The sequence below is a fragment of the Glycine max genome, chromosome 5 (assembly GCF_000004515.6).
Source record: "Glycine max cultivar Williams 82 chromosome 5, Glycine_max_v4.0, whole genome shotgun sequence".
NCBI lineage: Eukaryota > Viridiplantae > Streptophyta > Magnoliopsida > Fabales > Fabaceae > Glycine > Glycine max.
In genome coordinates this window covers 7,929,344-7,951,794 of record NC_038241.2, presented here as the reverse complement: position 1 = coordinate 7,951,794, position 22,451 = coordinate 7,929,344, and the positions used below count along the sequence as shown (strand labels likewise).

The 22,451-nt window shown below is 34.9% G+C and overlaps 1 protein-coding gene across 1 annotated transcript; it reads right to left on the bottom strand.

Annotated features, from left to right (window-relative positions):
* Window positions 1–9,013: 9,013 nt before the first annotated feature.
* On the bottom strand, window positions 9,014–22,055 carry LOC106798883 (F-box/kelch-repeat protein At3g23880). The gene is made up of 3 exons (XM_041015257.1): window positions 20,960–22,055; window positions 9,433–9,548; window positions 9,014–9,301 (listed from the first exon to the last, which is right to left on the bottom strand). The coding sequence occupies exons 1-3, from the start codon at window positions 22,053–22,055 to the stop codon at window positions 9,014–9,016; spliced, it is 1,500 nt and encodes a 499-aa protein (XP_040871191.1).
* Window positions 22,056–22,451: the final 396 nt, after the last annotated feature.

Sequence of the window (22,451 nt, the reverse complement as noted above, 5' to 3'; positions counted from 1 at the left end):
TTCATGCTGAGTGAACCTTAGATTCCCGTTTGAGACTGAATGCAATGACTCTTGCGGACAGTTTGCATTAGTCATTGTATTTAGTCTTGAATTGTCCGTTTGGACAGTTTGGGGAGACTAGTATTTTTATGTTAGATTCATTCGTGAAGCTTATTATTATTTTCATTAATTTGATTAAATTTTGGTTGAATGCATTTCAAGTTGTTCTCTGAGTGCATACTTGATTATCGGGAAATTCATTTCACCGATGTCATGTCGTGTACTTGGAGACCAATGCGAAATGCTGCCGGAATTTAGTCAAATTTTTGTAAATAATGGTAACCTTGACGTTTGAAGCAAACATAAAAGACAGTTTTCCTAAATGGGATAGGGCCACACCTATAAATAAAAAAGTGAGATTTTCATGCATGGAATTGCTTAGATGGATCGAAGTTGGATGAATGAAGGTTGCATGAGCCGAGAATATGAGGATGGCGTTGAACAGTTCTTGCAATTTGCTTCAGAAAGTGGTCGACCGAATGAAGAAGGAAAATATTATTGTCCTTGCATCAACTGTTTGAATGGAAGACGACAATTACTCGATGACATACGGGACCATCTATTGTGTGATGGGATTAAGAAGAATTACACAACGTGGATATGGCATGGTGAAGTGACAGACATGCAGAGTGGGTCCCAATCTGAACCGTTCGATGTAGAAATGGGAGATCAGTTAGAGGACATGATTCGTGACCTTGGACAAGAGTCTTTCCAGCAAGCACACGCCCCTGTGTATGAAGGATTGCAGAGTGATTCTAAGAAGCCTTTGTATGAAGGGTGCAAGAATTCCTTAACCATGTTGTCTGTTGTGTTAAGTCTGGTTAATGTGAAGGCCAGGTATGGGTGGAGTGACAAAAGTTTCACCTCACTGCTTGAGGTAGTGCACAATCTGCTTCCAGAGGACAACACATTGCCTAAAAGTTACTATAAGGCGAAAAAGATATTGTGTCCGATGGGTATGGAGTATCAGAAGATTCATGCTTGCCCCAATGATTGCATACTGTACAGGCATGAATTCCAAGAAATGTCCAAATGCCCTATCTGTGGGACTTCACGGTACAAAGTGAAGGATGAAAAAGAAAGTAGTTCTGATGAAAACTCCAACAAGGGCCCCCCAGCAAAGGTTTTGTGGTATCTTTCAATCATTCCAAGGTTTAAGCGTCTTTTTGCTAACGAGGATGACGCAAAAGACCTTACATGGCATGCAAATGGAAGGATTTCTGATGGAATGGTCCGTCATCCGGCTGATTGCTCCCAGTGGAAGAAGATTGATGGTTTGTATCCGGATTTTGGGAATGAGCCAAGAAATCTTAGACTTGGACTAGCCAGTGATGGAATGAATCCATATGGCACCTTAAGCACTCAACACAGTTCATGGCCAGTTCTGCTAGTAATTTACAATTTGCCTCCTTGGTTGTGCATGAAGCGAAAATACATGATGTTGTGTATGATGATATCGGGCCCAAGACAGCCAGGAAATGACATTGATGTTTATCTAAGTCCGTTGGTTAAAGATCTAAGAAAGTTGTGGGACGAGGGGGTTGTAGTGTTTGATGCGTTTTGAAAGGAGACCTTTGAAATGTGTGCAATGCTTTTTTGTACCATTAATGACTTTCCAGCATATGGGAATCTCAACGGTTACAGTGTTAAGGTTCATCATGCATGCCCCATCTGTGAAGAAAATACAAGTTACATACAACTTAAACATGCGAGAAAAACAGTCTACAGTAGGCATCACCACTTTCTAACACCCAATCATTCTTACAGACGACTGAAAAAAGCTTTTAATGGAAGTCAAGAGCATGATATTGCGCCGATACCATTGACTGGTGAGCAGGTATATCAGCGGGTTCAACACCTGAATACTGTATTTGGGAAGACCTAAAAGAAGGATAAAAGTCAGAGTTGCATATGGAAGAAGAGGTCCATTTTCTTTGATCTTCCGTACTAGTGTGATCTTGACGTTAGACATTGTATTGATCTTATGCATGTGGAGAAAAATGTTTGTGACAGTGTGATTGGGACGCTTCTTAACATTCAAGGCAAGACGAAGGATGGCTTGAATACCCGTCAAGATCTAGCTGATATGGGTATACAATCACAGTTGCATCCAAGGTCTGATGGGAAGAAAATTTACTTGCCCTCAGCCTGCCATACTTTGTCCAAGAAGGAGAAGATAAGTTTTTGTCAGTGTCTTCGTCGGGTGAAGGTTCCACAAGGATACTCTTCAAATATCAAGAGCCTTATGTAGTTGAAGGAGCTTAAGCTTGTAGGGTTAAAGTCTCACGATTGTCACGTGCTCATGCAACAATTGTTAGTCGTGGCTATACGAGACATCTTGCCAAACAAAGTCAGGTTAACGATAACTCGCCTGTGCTTTTTCTTCCATGCTATATGTAGCAAAGTCATTGATCCAGTCATGTTTGATGAGTTGGAAAATGAGGCTGCAATTATACTATGCCAGTTGGAGATGTATTTTCCCCTTGCTTTCTTTGACATCATGATTCACTTGATTGTGCATCTGGTGAGAGAAATCAAATGTTGTGGTCCTGTTTATCTACGGTGGATGTACCCGGTTGAGCGATACATGAAGATCTTAAAAGGGTATACAAAGAATCTATATCATTCAGAAGCATCTATTTTGAGAGGTACATTGCAGAAGAAGCCATTGAATTTTGTTCAGAATACTTAGAGAAGGCTAAACCTGTTGGGCTTCCTGAGTCTCGGCATGATGACAGAGTGGGTGGTAAGGGTTCAAGAGGACTGCAGGTGATCACTCCATGTGTAGAAGATTTGTTACAAGCTCACTTGTATGTCTTGAACAACAGTAATGAAGTTTTGCCATACATAGTTAAGCATGAAGCTTTAGTCAAACAGAATAATCCGAAAATGTTAAGGAATTGGGTGTTGAAAAAGCATAACAAGACTTTCTGTGATTGGTTTAAAGATACAATCTTTGCAGATGAGAATGCTTCAGAAACATTAAGAAAGCTAGCAGATGGGCCTAAAAGAAATGTTATAACCTGGCAAGGATACGACATAAGCAGGTATTCATTTTATACAAAAGCACAAGACGAGAAAAGTACAATGCAAAACAGGGGTCACCCTAAGGGCTGAATCTCAACACTTGCAAGTGTACATGATGACAATCCTGTGTAGCTTCCATCCCTTACTTTGGGTTCATTGATGAAATTTGGGAGCTTAACTATGTCAAATTTATGTTGTGTTTTCAAATGTAAATGGGTTGACAACAACACCGGTGTGGACCGATGATGTAGGATTTACTTGGTAGATCTAAAGAAACTGCTTACCAGAATGACCCTTTCATCATGGCAGAACAAGCTAAACAAGTATTTTATGTGCAAGACCCTTGTGATGAAAGGTGGTCAGTGGTTCTACACGGAAAACAATTGGTGTTAATGTAGAAGATGATGATTCATACATTGATACTTATGTTAGTCCTTTGTCCCAAATCACTCTAAGTCAGAAGAAGAAGCTGACGACGTTCATGCTAATCGTAATGATCATGATGAAGGAGAATTAATTAACATCGTCTAATGTAATTTTCTGCAGAGAAGAAGTCACCAAAGCTAGTAAGTGACACTACATTTTTCTCTGATTGAGGCATCGTTTTTTGTTTCAATTTGCCTCCTTAGGACTTCATCCAGCTGATGTTTGTCGCCAGTTTCATCATCCACCACCCTTTTCTTCTCTGTCTTCTCACGTTTATTGTTGTTAAACCCATATTTATGCTTTCTTCCCTTCATGTCTTGTTTTATCACAACTTTAGCTAAATCTCCCATCTTCAGCACAGTTGAATCTCCTGTCTTATTCTCCAATGACACACTTTGATGGTCTGTATCTCTTTTCTTCATATGTTCTAGTGCTTCAGCTTTAGAATGCATAAAGCAATCATAATTTTCCAGTGATCACCAAAGGCTTCTGCATCATCGTTGACACTCTCCACCCTCTTTATGCTTCTGTGTTTTCTTCCGTGCCTCCTCGTTATAAATCTCAGCTTTATTCAAGGTTGCAGTAGAACGATTAGCATCAATCTATGCTTCTTCCACGTCTACCAGGTCAATATCTTTCCTTTCAACTTTTGTTTTGTAAATTACAGTGTAGTTTACAAAAGCAAAGGTGAAAGGAAAGATATTGAGCTGGTAGAGGAGGAACAGCATGGATTGGTGCTGATCTTCTAGTGAGACCTCCAATAAATTGAGAATTATAAGGAGGAAGCACGGAAGAAAACACAGAAGCATAAACCAAAGAGGGTGGAGAGTGTCAACACTGATGCAGAAGCCTTTGGTGATGACTGGAAAATTCTGATTACTCTATGCATTCTGAAGCTGAAGCACTAGAACATACGAAGAAAAGAGATACAGGCCATCAAAGTGTGTCATTGGAGAATAAGACAGGAGATTCAACTATGCTGAAGATGAAAGATTCAGCTAAAGTTGTGATAAAACAAGACATGAAGGGAAGAAGGCATAAATATGGGTTTAACAACAACAAACGTGAGAAGGCACAGAAGAAAAGGGTGGTGGATGATGAAACTGGCGACAGACATCAGCTGGATGAAGTCCTATGAAGATCCTCCTCATTCTCAAAGAGGGGAACAGCAACAATTTGAAGGTTGTACATTCAGGAACTAAAGAATTCAAAATAGCTAGTAATAAGAGGGATTTGTTTTTGGGATTTTCTGAGCACCAAGAGCACTACGCAAGAAGCTTGCACTTGAGGAGGGAAGGATATTTGCAGCTAATGAACAACTTTCTTAACTATTGTCCTTAAATTTTACTGTTTCTTTTTGCTAATATGTAAATATAAATGGTATAAGGGTATCGCGTAAAAACATGGTCTATATTTACTTCTAAGATTGTTAGGGATAAAAATGACCATGTCCATAAGCCATAGCCTTATATTATTTATATTTACATATAAGAAAAAAAACAGTAAAATCTGAAGGACAAATAGTTAAGAAAGTTGTTCATTAGCTGCAAATATCCTTCCCTCCTCAAGTGCAAGCTTCTTGCGTAGCCGCTCTTGGTGCTCAGAAAATCCCAAAAACAAATCCCTCTTATTACTAGCTATTTTGAATTCTTTAGTTCCTGAATGTACAACCTTCAAATTGTTGCTCGTTCCCCTCTTTCTTTTCTGCAAAAAATAAAATCAATATCAAAGAAAACATGGATGAAGTCCTAAGAAAATCAATATCAAAGAAAACATGGATGAAATCACAATTAAAAAGCACAACTACCAATCTTTCAGAGTCCTTTGGTTAATTTGTCTTGTCTCCTTAGGTGGTGGGGTTTTGTTTAATGGTATTATACTTTTGCCTTCCAAAAAAAACTTATGACTGATCCTCTTTTCATTAATCCTATTTTGTATGTTATTGTATAAAAGATCATGGGTTCTCCACCTGCCTCCACTCCTCCTCCTCCTCCTCCTCCTCCTTCTTCTCCTTCTCCTCCTCGTCCTACTCATATTTCGGACGCTTCGGCTTCGACGTCTGCCGTGAAGCGAACACACAAAGCCTCACGTCTACGATCGTTGTCCACTAGACCACCTGGTGTTGAGAGACCAGTGGTGCATGTTGATCCTACTACCGGGAAGGCCGACGGTCCCCACAGGAAGAAATTAAGAACATATTTGGGGATTGTGGCACATGATAAGGTGGACATCACCTACGAGAACTGGAAGGAGGTCCCTACTACTCAAAGGACCTGATTTGGGAGGATATTCAGGTATTTCTCTTTTCTTATTTGATTTGTGTAATTAATAGCCAAAAAATTCATTATTGTAACAAATAAACTTTGTTTCATGTTGTCAGGCGGAATTTGATATCCCAGAGGCTTCTGACAGTAGGACGAAAAGGAAGTTACTACAGCCGTGGGGAGAGATGGAGGCAGTTTAAATCAGACCTCATGAGGAAATGGGCCCTTGCAGCCATTAGGACGTGTCGAGGACACTGTCTGTGACAAATACGGCATCACAAGGAAAAGTGGGCCCAGTTTTGTCAGACCCGCAGAGACCCTTCTTGGGAGGTATGTTCCTTGCCATTTAAGTTGTTTTTCATATTAAACATGATGTTGTTATACTTCATTCTACCCATTTCAAACATTATTGTTTAATTTTTCCAGGATGTGCGCATCAAGCACAGGCCATCCAGAAGCAGAATACTGCCCACCACGTTTTGTCTCGTGGGGTTATGATTATTTGGAGCAGAAGCTCCTGGCTGAGAAGACCAAGAAGAAGCTGCAGGAAGCTGCACAGTCAGGAAGCATTGATGGCATCATCGACCCTCCATCCTCGGTCAGACGCCACGTGAAGTGGAAGATGGCCCGCATGAAGAAGATAGGGGAGATGACGACTGAGGCCGCAAAGGAAATCGCTGAGAAGATTGTAAGTCATTTTCAACTAACCATTACAATTATGTTTGAATATTTAGAGAATGCCATGTACCACTGTGTGTTTTCTGTGCAGGATTCGTTTGAGGAGTAGGCCACACAGGGATCGTTCGTCCCCCATGGACATCAGGATGTTCTGGCCGCTGCTATTGGACGTCTAGAGCACCCTGGACGTGTCCGTGCTGTTGGAGCCGATGTCACCATCAAGCAATACTTTGGATCGGCTCCACGGACGTCTCGCAGCGCTTCCTCCCTGCCTCCTGACAAATTATAACAGCTGACCCAGTAGATCAGGGACCAGCTAGAGGAGTCCATCACAGAGAAAGTCACGAGGCAGGTCATGGCATCCTTCAGCCAGCTTTAGTCGCAGATGCAATCTCAAGGACTTGCAGTGCCTCCTGAGCCTCTGGTTGGTCCTGGTCCCTCCGATCCTCGAGTGAGCACAAAGGGGAGTTGTGTTGATCCCTCAGGAAACGATCCTGAGACGGGTGACTCTGATAGGTGTGACTTCTACATAGAAGCAGATCCTGCCCGCCTGGTTGCCATGGGGAGAGTTTATGAGGGATCCACTCTTGTTCATAACACTCCTTTGTTGCCTGGCCAAGTAAAGGTGAGTGTGGACAAGGTTAAAGATGCAGATGCTCCAGTTCCTGTACCCATTGATGAGGTTTCCTTAATGGGGCAGGCACTTCAAACCTTCCTTGCTTGGCCGACACATCTGGTCAAGTCTTTATCACAGCAGGTACTTATTGTCCTTACTATATGTTTCTTCTTTTTAAATTAATTCATTAAGCGTGCCTCAAATTTGGCTATTTAACTTTGTTTCATAAACAGGTAGCTGTGTCTCCGCCAAAACCACCTCCGAAGCCCGATCCGGAGGTCGATGATCCACTTTATCTGATGACATTGACCATCCCAGAGCTTTTCTTGAGGCCTTATCAGGTTAGATGGGATGCCACCGTGTTCGAGGTCGTTAATCCAGATTTCCCCCTGTACATAAAGCACGAAGACCTCTCCGAAATCGCACACGGTGGTCAATGTCTCAACATATCAGTGTTACAGTTGTGGATTCTGTAAGTCTTTATATAAAAGGCTTTTATTTACCTAAGTTATGGCTTTCAATTCATAAATATTTAACTTTGACTTAACATAAACAGGCATCTCACTAAAACATGTATGCAAGCGGGGAATTCTGATATCTATGGACCATTGGAGCCAGAGAGATTAAAAGCATTGTGGATCCAGTGGGCACAGTTTTATCTCCGAGTTAGAGATCAGACCTAGGATTTAGGGACATTTTTTAACATTTTTTACATTTTTTACATTTTCTATGTAACATGAACATTGAATTCATTTGATGATTGTTCTTTAAATAAATCAATTATTTGATGTTTATTATCATTAAAACTGCTTGAAAGCAGAATAAAATGTTTATCTGTTGTGATTTGGGCCTCCTGAAATTGCATTTGACAGGTACAATTTTGGGTTTACTGTAAAAACAGAAAGAATATATAAAAAAAACATACTTGAAAACAAAATCGGTTATTAACAAAAATCAATGTTAATATCATAACCAACATCGGTTATAATAGAAAATCGATGTTAATGTTTGTATATTAACATCGGTTATTTTTGTATAACCGATGTCAGCGTTTGTATTTTAACATCGGTTATCTATAGATAACCGATGTCAACTATTGTACATTAACATCGGTTAATTATAAATAACCGATGTGAATATTTGAATATTAACATCGGTTATGTACACATAACCGATGTTATACACAAAGAACTACACCAAATAAGTGTATGCATCATCAACGTTGACATCGGTTTTCTAGAAAAACCGATGTTAAGGGCATATATTAACATCGGTTTTTTTAGAAAACCGATGTTAAACTAACATATTAACATCGGTTTTACTGGAAAACCGATGTCAACGTTCATCATGCGTACACTTTTTTTGCTGTTGTTCATTGTGTTTAACATCGGGTATTTAGAGAGTCGATGTTGCCATATGTATGTTAACATCGGTTCTCCAAAACCGATGTTAACATTCATACATTCAACATCGTCACTTTCAACATCGGTTTTAGAACCGATGTAGAATGTTCTAAATAACTGATGTTGAAAGTGTATTTTCTAATAGTGACGGTAAAGATTGCTTAAGAATACAAAGTGATAAATATATAATTACCCGATGAAATTGTTTCCATCCTTACCAGTTGAAGGTTGGCCTTTGCAGAATCACTAGGCAATTATTCTTGAAATATATGACCACAAAAAAAAAAAGAATGATGAGATGTTTTGAAAAAAATTTATAAATTAATAAAAATAAGAAGAGATTATTAGAAGGAAATCAAAATGGATTTAATGAATTTCAATTTCCTTCAAACTGAACAAATTGGATTTCATTAAAAAAAATAAAAACTAATAATCCCAAAATACAAGACATGGTACAACTCTAGATATGACTAACCTCTTTCTCTCTCAACAGCATGCACATGCGTGCAAACACACATACAATGTTAAAAATTACACACATGCTTGGGGCATCAATGATATCACAAATTAAACAACAATTCTCCCGGCTGGTTCAACAGTTCTTGAATCATCAGTTCATTTTCAATTTCATTAATGTCAACCATCTTATATAGCCCCATTTCATCATCATCCCACGGCATAATCTCCTTCTCTAAATCTTTCATCTTATTCTTCAATTCATCACTCATCACCTTATTATCCAATTCATTAGTCCCTTTTTCATCACTACTCTTCATCTTATTCACTATTTGGGAAGTGAATGACATTTCTTTCCTTCTGCTTGATTCATGGGATGCCGAACCTGAGACCTGTAAAGTGCAACATCGTCAACTATTATCTATATCTCCCATTTTTTCTCTCTATATATCATTGTTATGTAGATCATGTGTATATATATTATATACAATGCTTCATGTTTTGAATATTAAAAAATACGTACCTGATTATCTACAGCCCCAACAACCTTTGCTTTCTTGCTACCACCTTTTCGAGGAATTTCTACGTCGAGCAAAAACTCAATGACCTCATGATGAGACCGTAATGTCTTCTGCGATGCTGAATGAATATAGTACTGCACAAATGATCGTTGTATAAATATTAGTGGTCAATATATATATATATATATATATATATATATATATATATATATATATATATATATAAACTTCATTTCTTGTAGGTATATGTATTTTCTTCTTAAAATTAGCATGCATGTATATTTTAGTTTCAATCTTATCTTACACTTAAAATTATTGATTTTTTATTAACTACTAAAATTATTGAAAATCCAGTCTTACATAATCTGGCATTTTAGCGTCAGGTTTTTCTTTGTCCTTGCTTTGCATGCGTTCCCTTTTTTCGATGACCCAATTTTTTAATCTTTCTTCTACAGAAATTTGGGAACGTGGTTCCCCCAACTTGATTCATTCTTGAATCGATTTAATAATACCTGTTGCAAATTGTCAACTTATGCTTCAGTAACAAATTTATTATATCATATAAATCATAAATTGCACATTTATAATTCATATAAGATGTAAACAAACATAAAAAGAAAATAAAAAAAAATTAGATAGTAACTTACTATCTCCAAGTTGATGTTTTCCTTCAAACAAAATTCAGGAGGTTGAAAAGAAAAAGGCACTTGGAAGAGAACCTTGGAAGTTGTCTTTCTTCCCCTTTTGCGTAGAGTCTGCATGTGAGCAACATCATCATATAAATCACACTGATATGATTTTAAGGCAAAAATGAGACACTCTCAAACCAAAAATTAATCCTAACGATAAATGCAATGAAATCTTAAAATCCAAAAAGACTTATGAAAATTTGAAAAACCAGAGATTTACTTTTCTAGAGGTCATCAGCGTTATCTGATGCGTTTGTCTCTGTCATTGGGAATGTAGCCGCAACTGATGAATCTCCACCAAGTCGGAGACGTTATGATGCTATCGTCTTGGCTTTCTATTAAGTATAAATAATTAAGTTGTTAAAAACTTACTAGGTTGAAATTGAAGGACTATAGAAAGAGACCATGATGTGAAAATTCTTGGTTATTGTGAAAAATAAAACTAATGAATATGGAATATTAGAAGATATTTGAAGGGGATATTAATCAGATTCACTTACCCATAGTTGGTCTTCGAAGTCTTTCCAAAGTCTTTCGAGGATATCAGCATCCTTAATAGCATTAATTGGTTGTGATAAATAGATGTTGTTGGTTCCAATGTACCACCACAAGATTATGTTGTTGCTCTATGGAAGTCATATTTGTTGTTCTAGAAAAGAAAAAAAAAACTATTTTCTCTAACACAGAGGACAAAAGAAATTCAGATATGTGATAAATAGATGTTACTACAAGTGAGATGTTAAGGTGGAAAACATTCTTTTTAGACATGTAATCCTCATGTAAGTGCGTCCACTAGAAAATATTCAGTTAGTACTCTAGTTTTGGTTCATTTTCCAATTTAGGAATAAAGTGATTTTTGATTTTTAAAATTATGATATTTAATAGGGACAAAAATTATTATTTATTTTTTACATGAAAATTACTATTTAATATTTATAATATTAAATTTCTTTTGATTGAAAATCTATTGCATTTAATATAATATTTTAAGTATTTATGGTATCTCAAATAATATTATATATTATTATTATTATTATTGAAGTTCACCTTTTGTTTTGTATGGGAGAATTGGAGAATAACCTCTCGCCAATGTCAATAGAGCTTACTCTAGATCTCTCAAGGCGGGGTCCTGAGATTTTTAGTGTCTTGGACAAACAAAAAAATTACCTTATCATATGGAAATATTATTCACCTTGAAATTTTTGTTGCAATAAAACTCATTAATAATCTATTTATAATCAAAATTATTTAAAGTAACAATAACATAAATAGTAAAATTATTTGAAACAAAGTAAAATTAATTAATCCATATTGCGACATAATATAACACAAATAGAATTATTTCATTTTGAATTTTGATAAACTTTACCTTTTTATTTTGTTGATGATAGTTTCTTAAGGAAAATAATCTCTCACCCAACAACAATAAACCCATTCATTGTGTTGTTCTCACTCAATGAAAGTAATCTCTTGTTAAGCAAGAACATCTTGTTAGAAAATCTAAAAAGTCATGATCTTCTCTTAATGTCTCACTAAGTGAAGATCATCTAGAAATGAGAAACAAAAATTCCACCCACTAAAAAAGTTGCAAATCTACTAGCTATAGATCTAGTGCCACTCATGGCCCACAAACACTCATAAGCACTTCAATTAGCCCCTCAACACTTATTTAAATTTATAATTGATTAATTTACCTAATAAACCCATTAATCGTGCAAAAACAAAAAACCCAAACCTAGGGTACAAAGGGAGAAAAAGGGAAGAAGAGGGGAAATCTTGCAATCAAAGGGATATCAGTGTACAAGAAGAAAACACTACCTCAAGGATCCTCCAAACCAAGCTTTAGGAATTAGGGTTTGTGATCTTTGTTGCTCCTCCTCTTCTTCTCTACCTCCTTCTTTCGCTTAAATAGTGGTGTGTGTGTGTGGGCTCTTTGGTGGGTCTACGCCTACTTAAGCCTTTTCTATTCCTACATGGTCTTAATGTAAAAGGGTCTTATCTTTTGAATATTTAAGTTTGTGCATTCATTTATTGATTATTGTGAATTTATTAATTATATTTATGAATTTTATTTTTAAAATAGAAATATTAAAATCAAGTATTAAAAAATGTTTTATAATGAAAGTCAAAATAAATTAATATTTATATAATTACATACATTTAAATTTATGTATTTGTTTAATGACATTTTTTAATAATATATTTGTTTACTATTTTTGTTATATTATTTATGTCTGTTAAATATAATTTAAAATAACTACTTACTATTAATAAAATTATTTTTTATTGAAAAATTGTACATATCTATGGTCTTGCATTTTATCTAATACACACCTTGTGTGTGCTCATGGTCTCCAATGAAGATTATAAGTCATTACTGTTTTTAGTGGTGAATATTTCGTACCAATACGATGATTAGTGAAAAAAAAAATTTATATGTTTTTATTGAGGCTGACATTCAATTTGGAGAAAAATACTTCTATATTTTCACATATATAGTAATTAATAAGGTTATAAATCATTATTTATTTTCCCTAAAAAATCATTATTTATTTATTTATTTATTTTTTTAATCATAAATATCTTTTTTTAAAAATAGTATATGCATTGCCAATGTAAAATAATTTTACATTGCTATCTAATCATAATTTATTTTATATGATAATTTTGTTTATTTTTACAATAGTTAGTTATTATGCAAGTTGATCCTAATATAATTTCTGACTGATTGGTAATGTAATTTTTTACATTGTTAGTGCATAAAAGGTTTTTCTCATCAGTGGGAATTAAAAGCAGTGGTAGAGGATTTACAAAAATTTACACATCATTTCTTAACCAACTAAGACAGACTCCCTTGATAAATTAGTGCATAGAAATTGAAGTCAATTTCATTTTATTGAAAAAACAGTTATGCATAAATGTCTTCATTCAATATAACATTTAATGTATTTATGGTAATTAAAAAAACATTTAATAGTATTTAATTTTTATAATCTTTATTTACTTTTAATTTATTAAAAAATTGTTATGCATTTATGATATAACATTTAATATAATATTTTATGCATTCATTGCCTAATATTTAATCTACCATTTTATATATTTTTCTATTTTGAATTTAACCATATTTAATTGCCCCAGTCTCAATTAAAAATTAAATTTTTTTCAGTTTACCCTTCATTGGAACTTTGTATTAGGAATAAAAAAGAGTCATTTAAATTAGGCTTAAATATGTTTTTGTCCTTGATAAATACTCTTTTATTTTTGCGTTTGGTCCTTAATAAATTTTTGCTTCGTCATGAGTCCCTAATATTTGAAAAGTTTTGTCTGAGCTCTCTATCGTTAGTCGGAATTCGTTATCTTCTTACGTGACCGTTAACCGGCCATGCAGGCATTCTACGTGTGGTGCCATGTGTGATTTTTGTCTAACTGGGGATTACATGTAGGATTTTTTTAAAATAAAAAATAAAAATGACATAATTTTATTGTGTGGTTTTAATCTTTTTGTTTCTTTGTTTTCCTTGATTTGTTTGGCATCACAAAATCATTCTCTAGCATCCCTTTGTGTTTTCACACAACCCACTATAGTTTTTTCTATACTTTTCATGTAGATTTATTACTATGACCGCCCTCACTCGTGAAAATCCAAGGCGAACATGTCCTCACCAATGATTTTTAGGACCTTTCAATCAATTTTACATTCCCAAATCAAACCAATCCAACTCATAGCTTAAGAAATTCACATAGATAATGTTTCTAAGAGAGCACATCAAAAGAGTTGCATGGGTAGAAGAAGGTCAACAAAACCTTGCCCCAAAACACGAATCCACTCGACCCATTGTGTAGAGCACGAAAAACTAAGTGGGGTAGTCATGTTGGGACTTGTCGTCAATGTTTCATAGTCGCAAGCTCTTTCTGCAAACCCTTGCTTCCATGGTTAATTGTCTTTCTTGTTCTCCTTTCTCAAGGGTCAGCACCAACCCAGCCATCGACCACCACAGGCACTGCCAGTTGTGCCGCCACTAGCCAATGCTCGTGCCATCACCAGTCGCCACCACCAACTTCCTCCAACTCTCAAACTCTCAAACCTCTCTTCTCGCTTAGTCTCTCTCACACACTTGGCCCTCAAACCCACTTATGTGTCGTAGGTGAAGAGAAGAGAAGGAAATGATGAAAACAAATAGGAGGGTTTTCTTTGGGGAAGGGGGGTCCTGAGTGATTTTTGAGAAAAGAAAATTTGTTGTCGCCATGTGGGTAATGGTTCAAGAGAAGGAAAAAGAAGAAAATGGGTTAGTGTGAATTGTTGTGTTGTTGTTGTGGGGTTCCAAGGGAGGAATAAGGTGGGTGCATTTGATCCGAGGCCCAGCATTGACTTCGCAACTGCCCCGATCTGTAATAACTGCTGGATCGAGAGATCCAAATCGGTCTTATTTCGGGGTTTTGGAGAAGCAACAAAGATAGGGGAAGGGGTGGCAGCATCGATTGTGTGGAGCTGGTAGAGAAGTTGGTCAAGGATTGGTGGGGTGGTTTGGGGGTTTTGGAGAAGCAGCAACGGTGTGGAGTTGGTGTGAAGGGTTTTCGAGAAGCAGCAATATCGACGTCATTTTTCATTTTTATTTTTTTTAAAATCTTACATGTAATCCTAATCAGACAAAAATCACACATAGCACAACATGTGGCATGCCTATGTGGCCAATTAACGACCACATAAGCATATAACAAATTTTGACTAACGATAGGGACCTTGGAAAAACTTTTCAAATATTAGGGACCCATCACGAAACGAAAATTTATTAGGGACCATACACAAAAACGAGTATTTATCAAGGACAACAAATATATTGAAGCCTTTAAACTAAAACTTCAATGAAATGAAGGGTGTTTCAAAGATAACAACATTAAATGAGGTAAAGTTAGTTAAAATTTTCTGATATTTGAGATCAATATTTTTCTTATATTTAAGATTGAAGTAGTAAGGGATATGAATGGAAAAAATAATGTTACATTAAAAACTAAAATGATATTTATTTTAAGATAATTATTTTCTTACATGACAATTATAATTGGATGGATTGAGTATAATAATATAATTATGTATTAGCGTATAATCATATTATTGATATTTATAAATAAATTATGAATCATACATATATAACAGGACATGTATGGAAAGGAGACTGACATACCTGACCCCGACTCCATTTTTCTAAGTTGGGGGAAACCTGAAAACCAAATCAATCCAAGTCAAGAGTGTTTTTCCAGCAAAGTCGAGATGGGCTTGAACAAATACCCACGATTTGGTTTCCATGTCTAATTTTAACATTATACACTATTTTTTTTTGCTTATAATCATATACTTTTCTAAATTTGTGGAATTCTTTTTCTAAATTTTATATATTTAATTAATTCTTTTCTATATAATTCTTTATTGTATAAGATGATCAATTTAAATACTTTGTCTATTTTGTTAATTAACACTCAAACATCTTCTATCATATTAAATAGTTGAAAGTCTTTCAAATTACCATTATTTTTATTTATTTATTACTCAATTATTTATTTTTTATTTTAATGATTATTTCTTATTATCAATATATTGTCTTTTATTATTTAAATTAATATTTTCATAAATATTCCTCAATTCATTCATTTTAATATTTCACTAATATTGAAAAGTTCTCTTATAATACACCAGTTCACATTGAGAAGGTTTTGCCTTCTTCCTTCTAGTTTATATGTTTCTTTTTCTTATATGCAAGTTTCATTTTTACATCTTTTAACTCATTATGAACTTAGTTCCTACAGTCATATAGGAATGCACCACATTGCCATTATTCAGACAAACTCAAAATTCTAACTAAAATTTTGTGATCAATGTCATCCAAAAAAGAGATGGACACATTTTCTACAGAATTCAGACACTAAGTATGATTTGTTTTCTATACAAGGCATTACATATAATAAAGGTAAGATCACAGTACTAAAAAACATCCTTGAATTTCCCTCCAAGCTGAGGTAATTATTTTAACAACCAATGATATTTAGTCAAACATTGAATGCATGTTCTGCTCAATCTTCTTAATTCAGAACACCATAAAACCAGCACCAAAAAAATAAAAGAGAACACCAAAAACCATGATAAAATTGTGAACAGTTGTGCTTTGCCAAAATCAGAAATCCTGATATGAAGAGCGAAGTTCTAACTTAGCAAATGCACCACACACTCAATTTGTTTTTGAATAAGGAATTTAACTTTGAATGAGAAAACTACGTTCCATGAACATTCTATTGCCACTGGAACCACCCACTCTGGGTTAGTGCAAAACTTAAGTTATGCAAATTTCATTTATCTCTATTACAGAAGTAAATTACATTAAATAAAGCTATTTCAATGTCAATCTAATAAAGCTGGGAATGATTCTTAAATCTCCTCCGTATGAGAATTTACCACAGTAAACTATGCATCATAAGCTTTCTAACAAGCTTAAGATTGCTCAAATTTGAAATTCCAAGTAAAAAGTTTGTTGCCAACATTAAGTAACCATCGGGTGTTTATTGGGATAATATCTTAACGGTCTTATTAAGGATTCAACTTAGTAAAAGTTTGTTGACATAAAGTATTTGGTTATTAAATAAATAATTCGGAAAATATAGATTTGTATACAACATATAAGAACTTATTTCATGCTAGCTGATCCACTTACTAGAGATATGATACTTAAAGTTTTTCATGAGCACAATGCTCATATGAGTGTAATTCCTGATAATACCTTAGTTGAGTGGTTGTCTTACTTATGTTCTATATCTTATGATTTAAATATATTTTGTAGTTTGGATTTTCTGCAAAAATAAAGTTAAAGTTAATCATTTCATTATAAGCTTATTTTGTTTGCAATATTTATATTGTATTTGGATTGATCTCTATAAAGAATAAAGTTTGGACCAATTGGAGATAGGTATGAATGAGATCACATTGCATGTAATTTTCATGTTGCTCATCTATATTGACCTATGTCATTGAGTGTATTGATGTGGTAGTCATTGGGGTTTAGTTACATTTGTTGTAGTGTCAAAGACGCAATGATTCCATTATTAATGCATGAGACGAACTATGTTGTTAAAGTGAAAGTCTAAAGGAAAATAGCATACAGATGCACGCTTAAGGATTTTTTATAAAATTGTTACAATATGTAGCCCAAGTAAGAGATTGTTGGAATTTTCCATTCCAATAATTAATGTGGACTAATATTATAAGACAATTATATTAGCTATTTATCATTAATGAGTTTTATCTTATGTGATCAAATTAAATGATCCTCCGTTAGACAATCAAAAGCCAAATCAAATGATATGGACTTAAATGAGCAGATGCCAGTGTTGGCCTATTAGAGAGTAATGAGAATCCTATTAGGTTAACACCCTATAAGAAGACTATGATCTCCAATATACCAGCCATCACATATAGTTTCTCTTCTCCTCATCTGAAGAGTTATGAAGGTCCTATTAAGGAATGAAGAGATTCCGGTTGAGGAAGAACCATGAAGCCACCGATTACTACAGATTCAAATTCCGCTGTGTTTGTTGATCAATCATTATGGATCCAGATATTCTTTAAAACCTCTTGATAATATGATGTAATATATTTTGATGCTTATTTAGTATTTTATAAGTTTTATTAAAAATTCCAACACAAATATGATCTTCAATGCATTCTGAGCATTCCATACGCTTCATATAAGGACTTGTGACAGCACCACCAATTTCTTCGTTCGTAAATAATTAATATGCAAAAAATCCATGTCGAATTGAAGTTTCTTACTATGTTTTACATTGTATTTTCCTGTGTCTTTTGTAGGAAAAAAGTAATCATTTGATCAACTTTACGATTTTACACTTAAACTTGAGCTGCAATTTTATCTGATACACATGATATAATCGATGTTGCTGTTAGAAAGGGCTGAACCTACTGTTGTCATCAATGAGTTTTTCCAAGTTTGCAATCACTCTTAAAATGTTGTTTGAAGTTTGTAAAACCATGGTGGTTGCAAAGACATACATGCATAGGAGGATTTGCATGAGAATAATCAGCTCAATCACCTTGTGCATTCAAGTATATTTAGGCAAAATATTTTCCATATAGGCACTCAGAATTTTCTGAAGAATAACTTGAAAGGACCAAAACCTAGCACACGACTAATTTCTTAAGCAATTAAGGTAGGAAAGAAAGTTCAGAAATTGAAGAATAGCTCTAATAAAAAAGTCATGAATTTTTTATAAAGGGTTTTCAATGGCATATTACAATTTTTTATAAAGGAGATGTTCTCCAATACCCTATGTGCCCAAAATGCATATGGCTCAAAAGAAAACAATAACCCATGCTATTTATGCTCTTATCTTCATATGGTTTGGCTGGCCAAAAATTATGTATTTTGATGGCAAAACCAGACCCCAAACTAGTTATGGATGAGACCAACGCAAGGTCCAACTAGCTAACCACAAGGAGGCCAACGATTTTATGCATGCTTCGGCTCCACAATCATGAGTCCCATGATTTTAAATTGGGGTGAGCCAAAAAAACCTTTTACATTGCGGGCAATTGTGGAAAAATGTGGCTGATGCGGCTACAATTGCCGTCATAATGAGATTGCAAAGTGTCAAAATAGCTTGATGTTGCGGCTGCAATTTAAAACCGTGACAAGTCCTAAATGCACAAGGTGCAACGACTAACTCTAAGGGAGAGTACGTTTTATAAAAATGTGACAGAAATCAATGACCACGAAATGTGCATTTATTTTCATATTCAGAGACAAATCTGGTTCTATAATCACAACTGCACATGAAAAATCAAGGGAGCTCTTGATGATAAAAGAATGTTACTAGTTCTTCTTATTCTGATTTAATAGTGATTGATTGTGTCACGGTCTCCCTAAGCAACCTCAATCATCAATATCACTTCTCTCAAACAAGAACGGTATGTTGGCCTTATTCTAGCTATTATCTAAAATACATCCAAATTTTGTTTTTTATTGCTGATAATTTTTTTCTTCGTTTTTAATTCTTGATATTTGAAAAAGTTTTTTTTAATCCTCGCCGATAGGATTTATCTATTAACTGGTGACGTAGCCATTAGTCTTTTAAAAATATGAGTTGTTGCAATTTTAAAATTATCAATATTTATTTTAAAATTATAATTATAGTTTTTTACAGTTAAAAATTGTTAGAATCAATCAAAGGAGGAAAAGAAGATCTGATATCCATTTCGTTTTCTCCTTCATTGTATTGTTTTAATTCAAATCAAACATCAAACCAAGAAGAAAATATAAACATGCACAATCAAAACTCTGGAATACCATGAACACATAGGAGATGGACGAAAAAGAGAAAGCAAGCACACAACGTGAACTTGTACTCGAATGTGAGATCTAAAACATGGATTTGATATGAAAATCATATCAAATTTCAGATTTGAAAACACTTAGATATGAAGACACTTAGATTTGAACACAGATCTCTGGTGAAACATCTCAAATACAAATCCATTGTCGCTCTTGTCATGGGTTATGATGAGGGTGGATGGTGGAGGTTGGGTCATCGGCAGTTGCACGAGCGATTATGGATGACAAGTGGTGTGGTGGGCGCTAAGGTGGTGAGGCGGCATGCGGCAATGCTGGTAGGGGTTGCACCGAATTTGTTGAAGGCGCAAAGGTGCATGTGTTTAGAGGTGGAATCAGATCTGGAGGTGGAGGCAGCGTGCAACGTCCGAGGAGGGTGGTGGGGTTGGTGCGTGATGTCAATGGAGTGGGGCAAGGTTGGTGAGCACGGTCGAAGGAGGGAGGCGGGGTTGATGCGCAATGCTTTTTCTTTCGGCTCTCTCTCTCTCTCTTCCAAATTTGGTTTGAGATCTATTTTTTTCTTTTTTCTCCTTTAATTGATTTTGCAATTGGTAATTTTTAAGCGTTAGAAATTGTAATTTAAAATTTGAAAACAGTATTTGACAGTTTAAAATTATCACAAATCGTATTTTAAAAAATTTAACAGCTACATCACCAGCTAACAGAAAAATAAAACTTTTAAAATATGAAACAACAAAAACGAAGAAAAGATTTATCAGAGTCAAAAATAAAATTTGGATATATATCAAGAAGCATAAACATATTTAAGCCGAGCTAAAATGATAAAAGAAAAACCCAGATGAAAAATGATCTTGTTTTACTAGATTCTCTTTGAATGAGTAATATAGAAGTAAAAAAAAAAAGTTAGAAAATGTCCATTTTAATATAGAAAAAATCGATTTGGCTCATTTTCTGCTATTTGATCGATGTTTAAGAGGAAAGTTCGTTGTATAAACAGACTAAAGAAGCCTTTCTTATATTTCAATAAGTGCAGTGCAATCAAAATGGGACTACACATAAAAAAAACATAATAACGTAACACAATCACAATTCTAGCATTCTGTAATATATAAAAGAAAATCACAGAACAAATGAGATTACTATCAAGGGAGGAATTAAAAACGCTGTCTTTTTTTTCTGCATTTTGTTTTTAACTTTTTGAAGACCATTCCAGCAATAAAATATTAGAGACAATCAATTTTCCATGAAATTAAACCCTAAGCAATAGCTAAAAGAATAATCCAACAAATTAATCAAACTATGGAACCACCGAAACTATTCACACTACTACAAAAACGCTCATTAGCCAAACAACAAAATGAAAAAGGTTCTGAAATCACTTACATAATTTAACATAAATTCATATAAGCAAATTAAGGTAGCTTAATTTCGATATGGCAAAACCAAGCTTGGAACATAATCATAGGAGTACGACCAATAATATTTACCATCGAAACCTCCAATATCGTCCATTCTGTTATCTCTCTTATTAACCAGAACAAATTCCTTACGTCCATAGCTTGCCAGCAACATGACATCTTCATCTTCAGACATGCACAAAGGTATCATTGAAATAGATGGAAATGGAAATTGATCAAGTTGAAGATGCTCATAACTTACGTTCAACAATTGAGTCCAAGATTTTTCACCTCCAAATTCCCTCATTAGCCAAACAACAAAATGGGTTCTCCCATGATCACAAGAAAGACAGAGGTAACCCTTCAAAACCCCAAGACGAGGCTCAGGAAAAGAGACTTCAGACAGACCATCAGGCTTCAACAAATATCTGTATGTCTCATTCTTCATATCGTACGAAAAAATTACTAATTCATATCTCCAAATATAATCTGAACTCAACTTTCGAAGTGCTAACCAGTTAACGGTGCCATTCACAAACTGTCCATCGCACTGCTGCAGAAAGTGAAAATCAAGGCAAGTTAAAATCTTTCTCCAACAAGTGTCACCCAAACAGTGAACTCTCACCTCCATTTTCTGTAGTTTAATATCAGAAAGGACTACGACCACCTTGTAAGTTTCACTCAAATCATCATACCCAAGAGCACACTTCACAGGATACCATTTTGTTTTATAATTGGACGAATGGAGACGTAAGGGTACTGAATCTATGGACACGACCCTTGTGGCTGGGTTCAAAAATCGAAACCAATATTCCTGAAATTCATCTCCAGCAAAAGAATCACGCAAGCAAACCAACCCATTGCAAACACCAGAGACAAGGTAATTGGCATTGAATCGGTGGCAACCATCGTCAACCGTGGATGATGGGTTCTCGAGTAAATGACGTATCGAGCAGGGTGCGACACAGGTAACGAGTTTATCATCCTCCGCGTTAATGTCCTTATACATTACTAGGATGTGGGTGTTTTTGGATGACCTATGAAGGTGCAATTTGACAAATGTAGGATGTAAGATAAGGGAATTCCAAGTCTTAGAAATGCACCTGAATTGCATGAGAGCCTTCACCGGAACCCATGACAGAATTTCCACAATGAGTTCCTCAGGGAGTAAAGAAGCATGTGGCATTTCAGGATACACAAGTCCAATGTGAGAAGAAAACCCTAATTATATAGACTTATGGTACCCAATCTTTGAAAGACTAAGAGCAAATACACTGCATTTTACTCCTAAGTATTCCTATCTTTCTTATAACTAAAACCAAGAAAATATTTCTTTCTTATATAGGACCGGATGTAATACTGAGTAAACGTGTAAAACACGGTAAGTGTGCTTGTTTACTCTAAAAAATAAGAAAATATTAAATTGGAGTTTTTTGTCTGGATCTTTAAATTGGAGTTAATTGTATAGGAAAATACATTTAATGATTTTTGAATAATTAATGAGGGAATTAAGGTAGTCATTTAAGAGAATTTAAATTATTAATTTCTCTTTGAGAATAACTTTACTGAAAACTTTGTTTTT

Excerpts from the sequence above, each read along its gene's own strand:
- LOC106798883 (XM_041015257.1), bottom strand. The coding sequence starts at position 22,055 with ATGCCACATGCTTCTTTACTCCCTGAGGAACTCATTGTGGAAATTCTG. Across the intron at positions 9,549-20,959 it reads CGATATTGGAGGTTTCGATG|CATCGCAGAAGACATTACGG; the intron begins GTAAATATTATT and ends ATATTCATTCAG. Across the intron at positions 9,302-9,432 it reads TTGGGGCTGTAGATAATCAG|GTCTCAGGTTCGGCATCCCA; the intron begins GTACGTATTTTT and ends TGCACTTTACAG.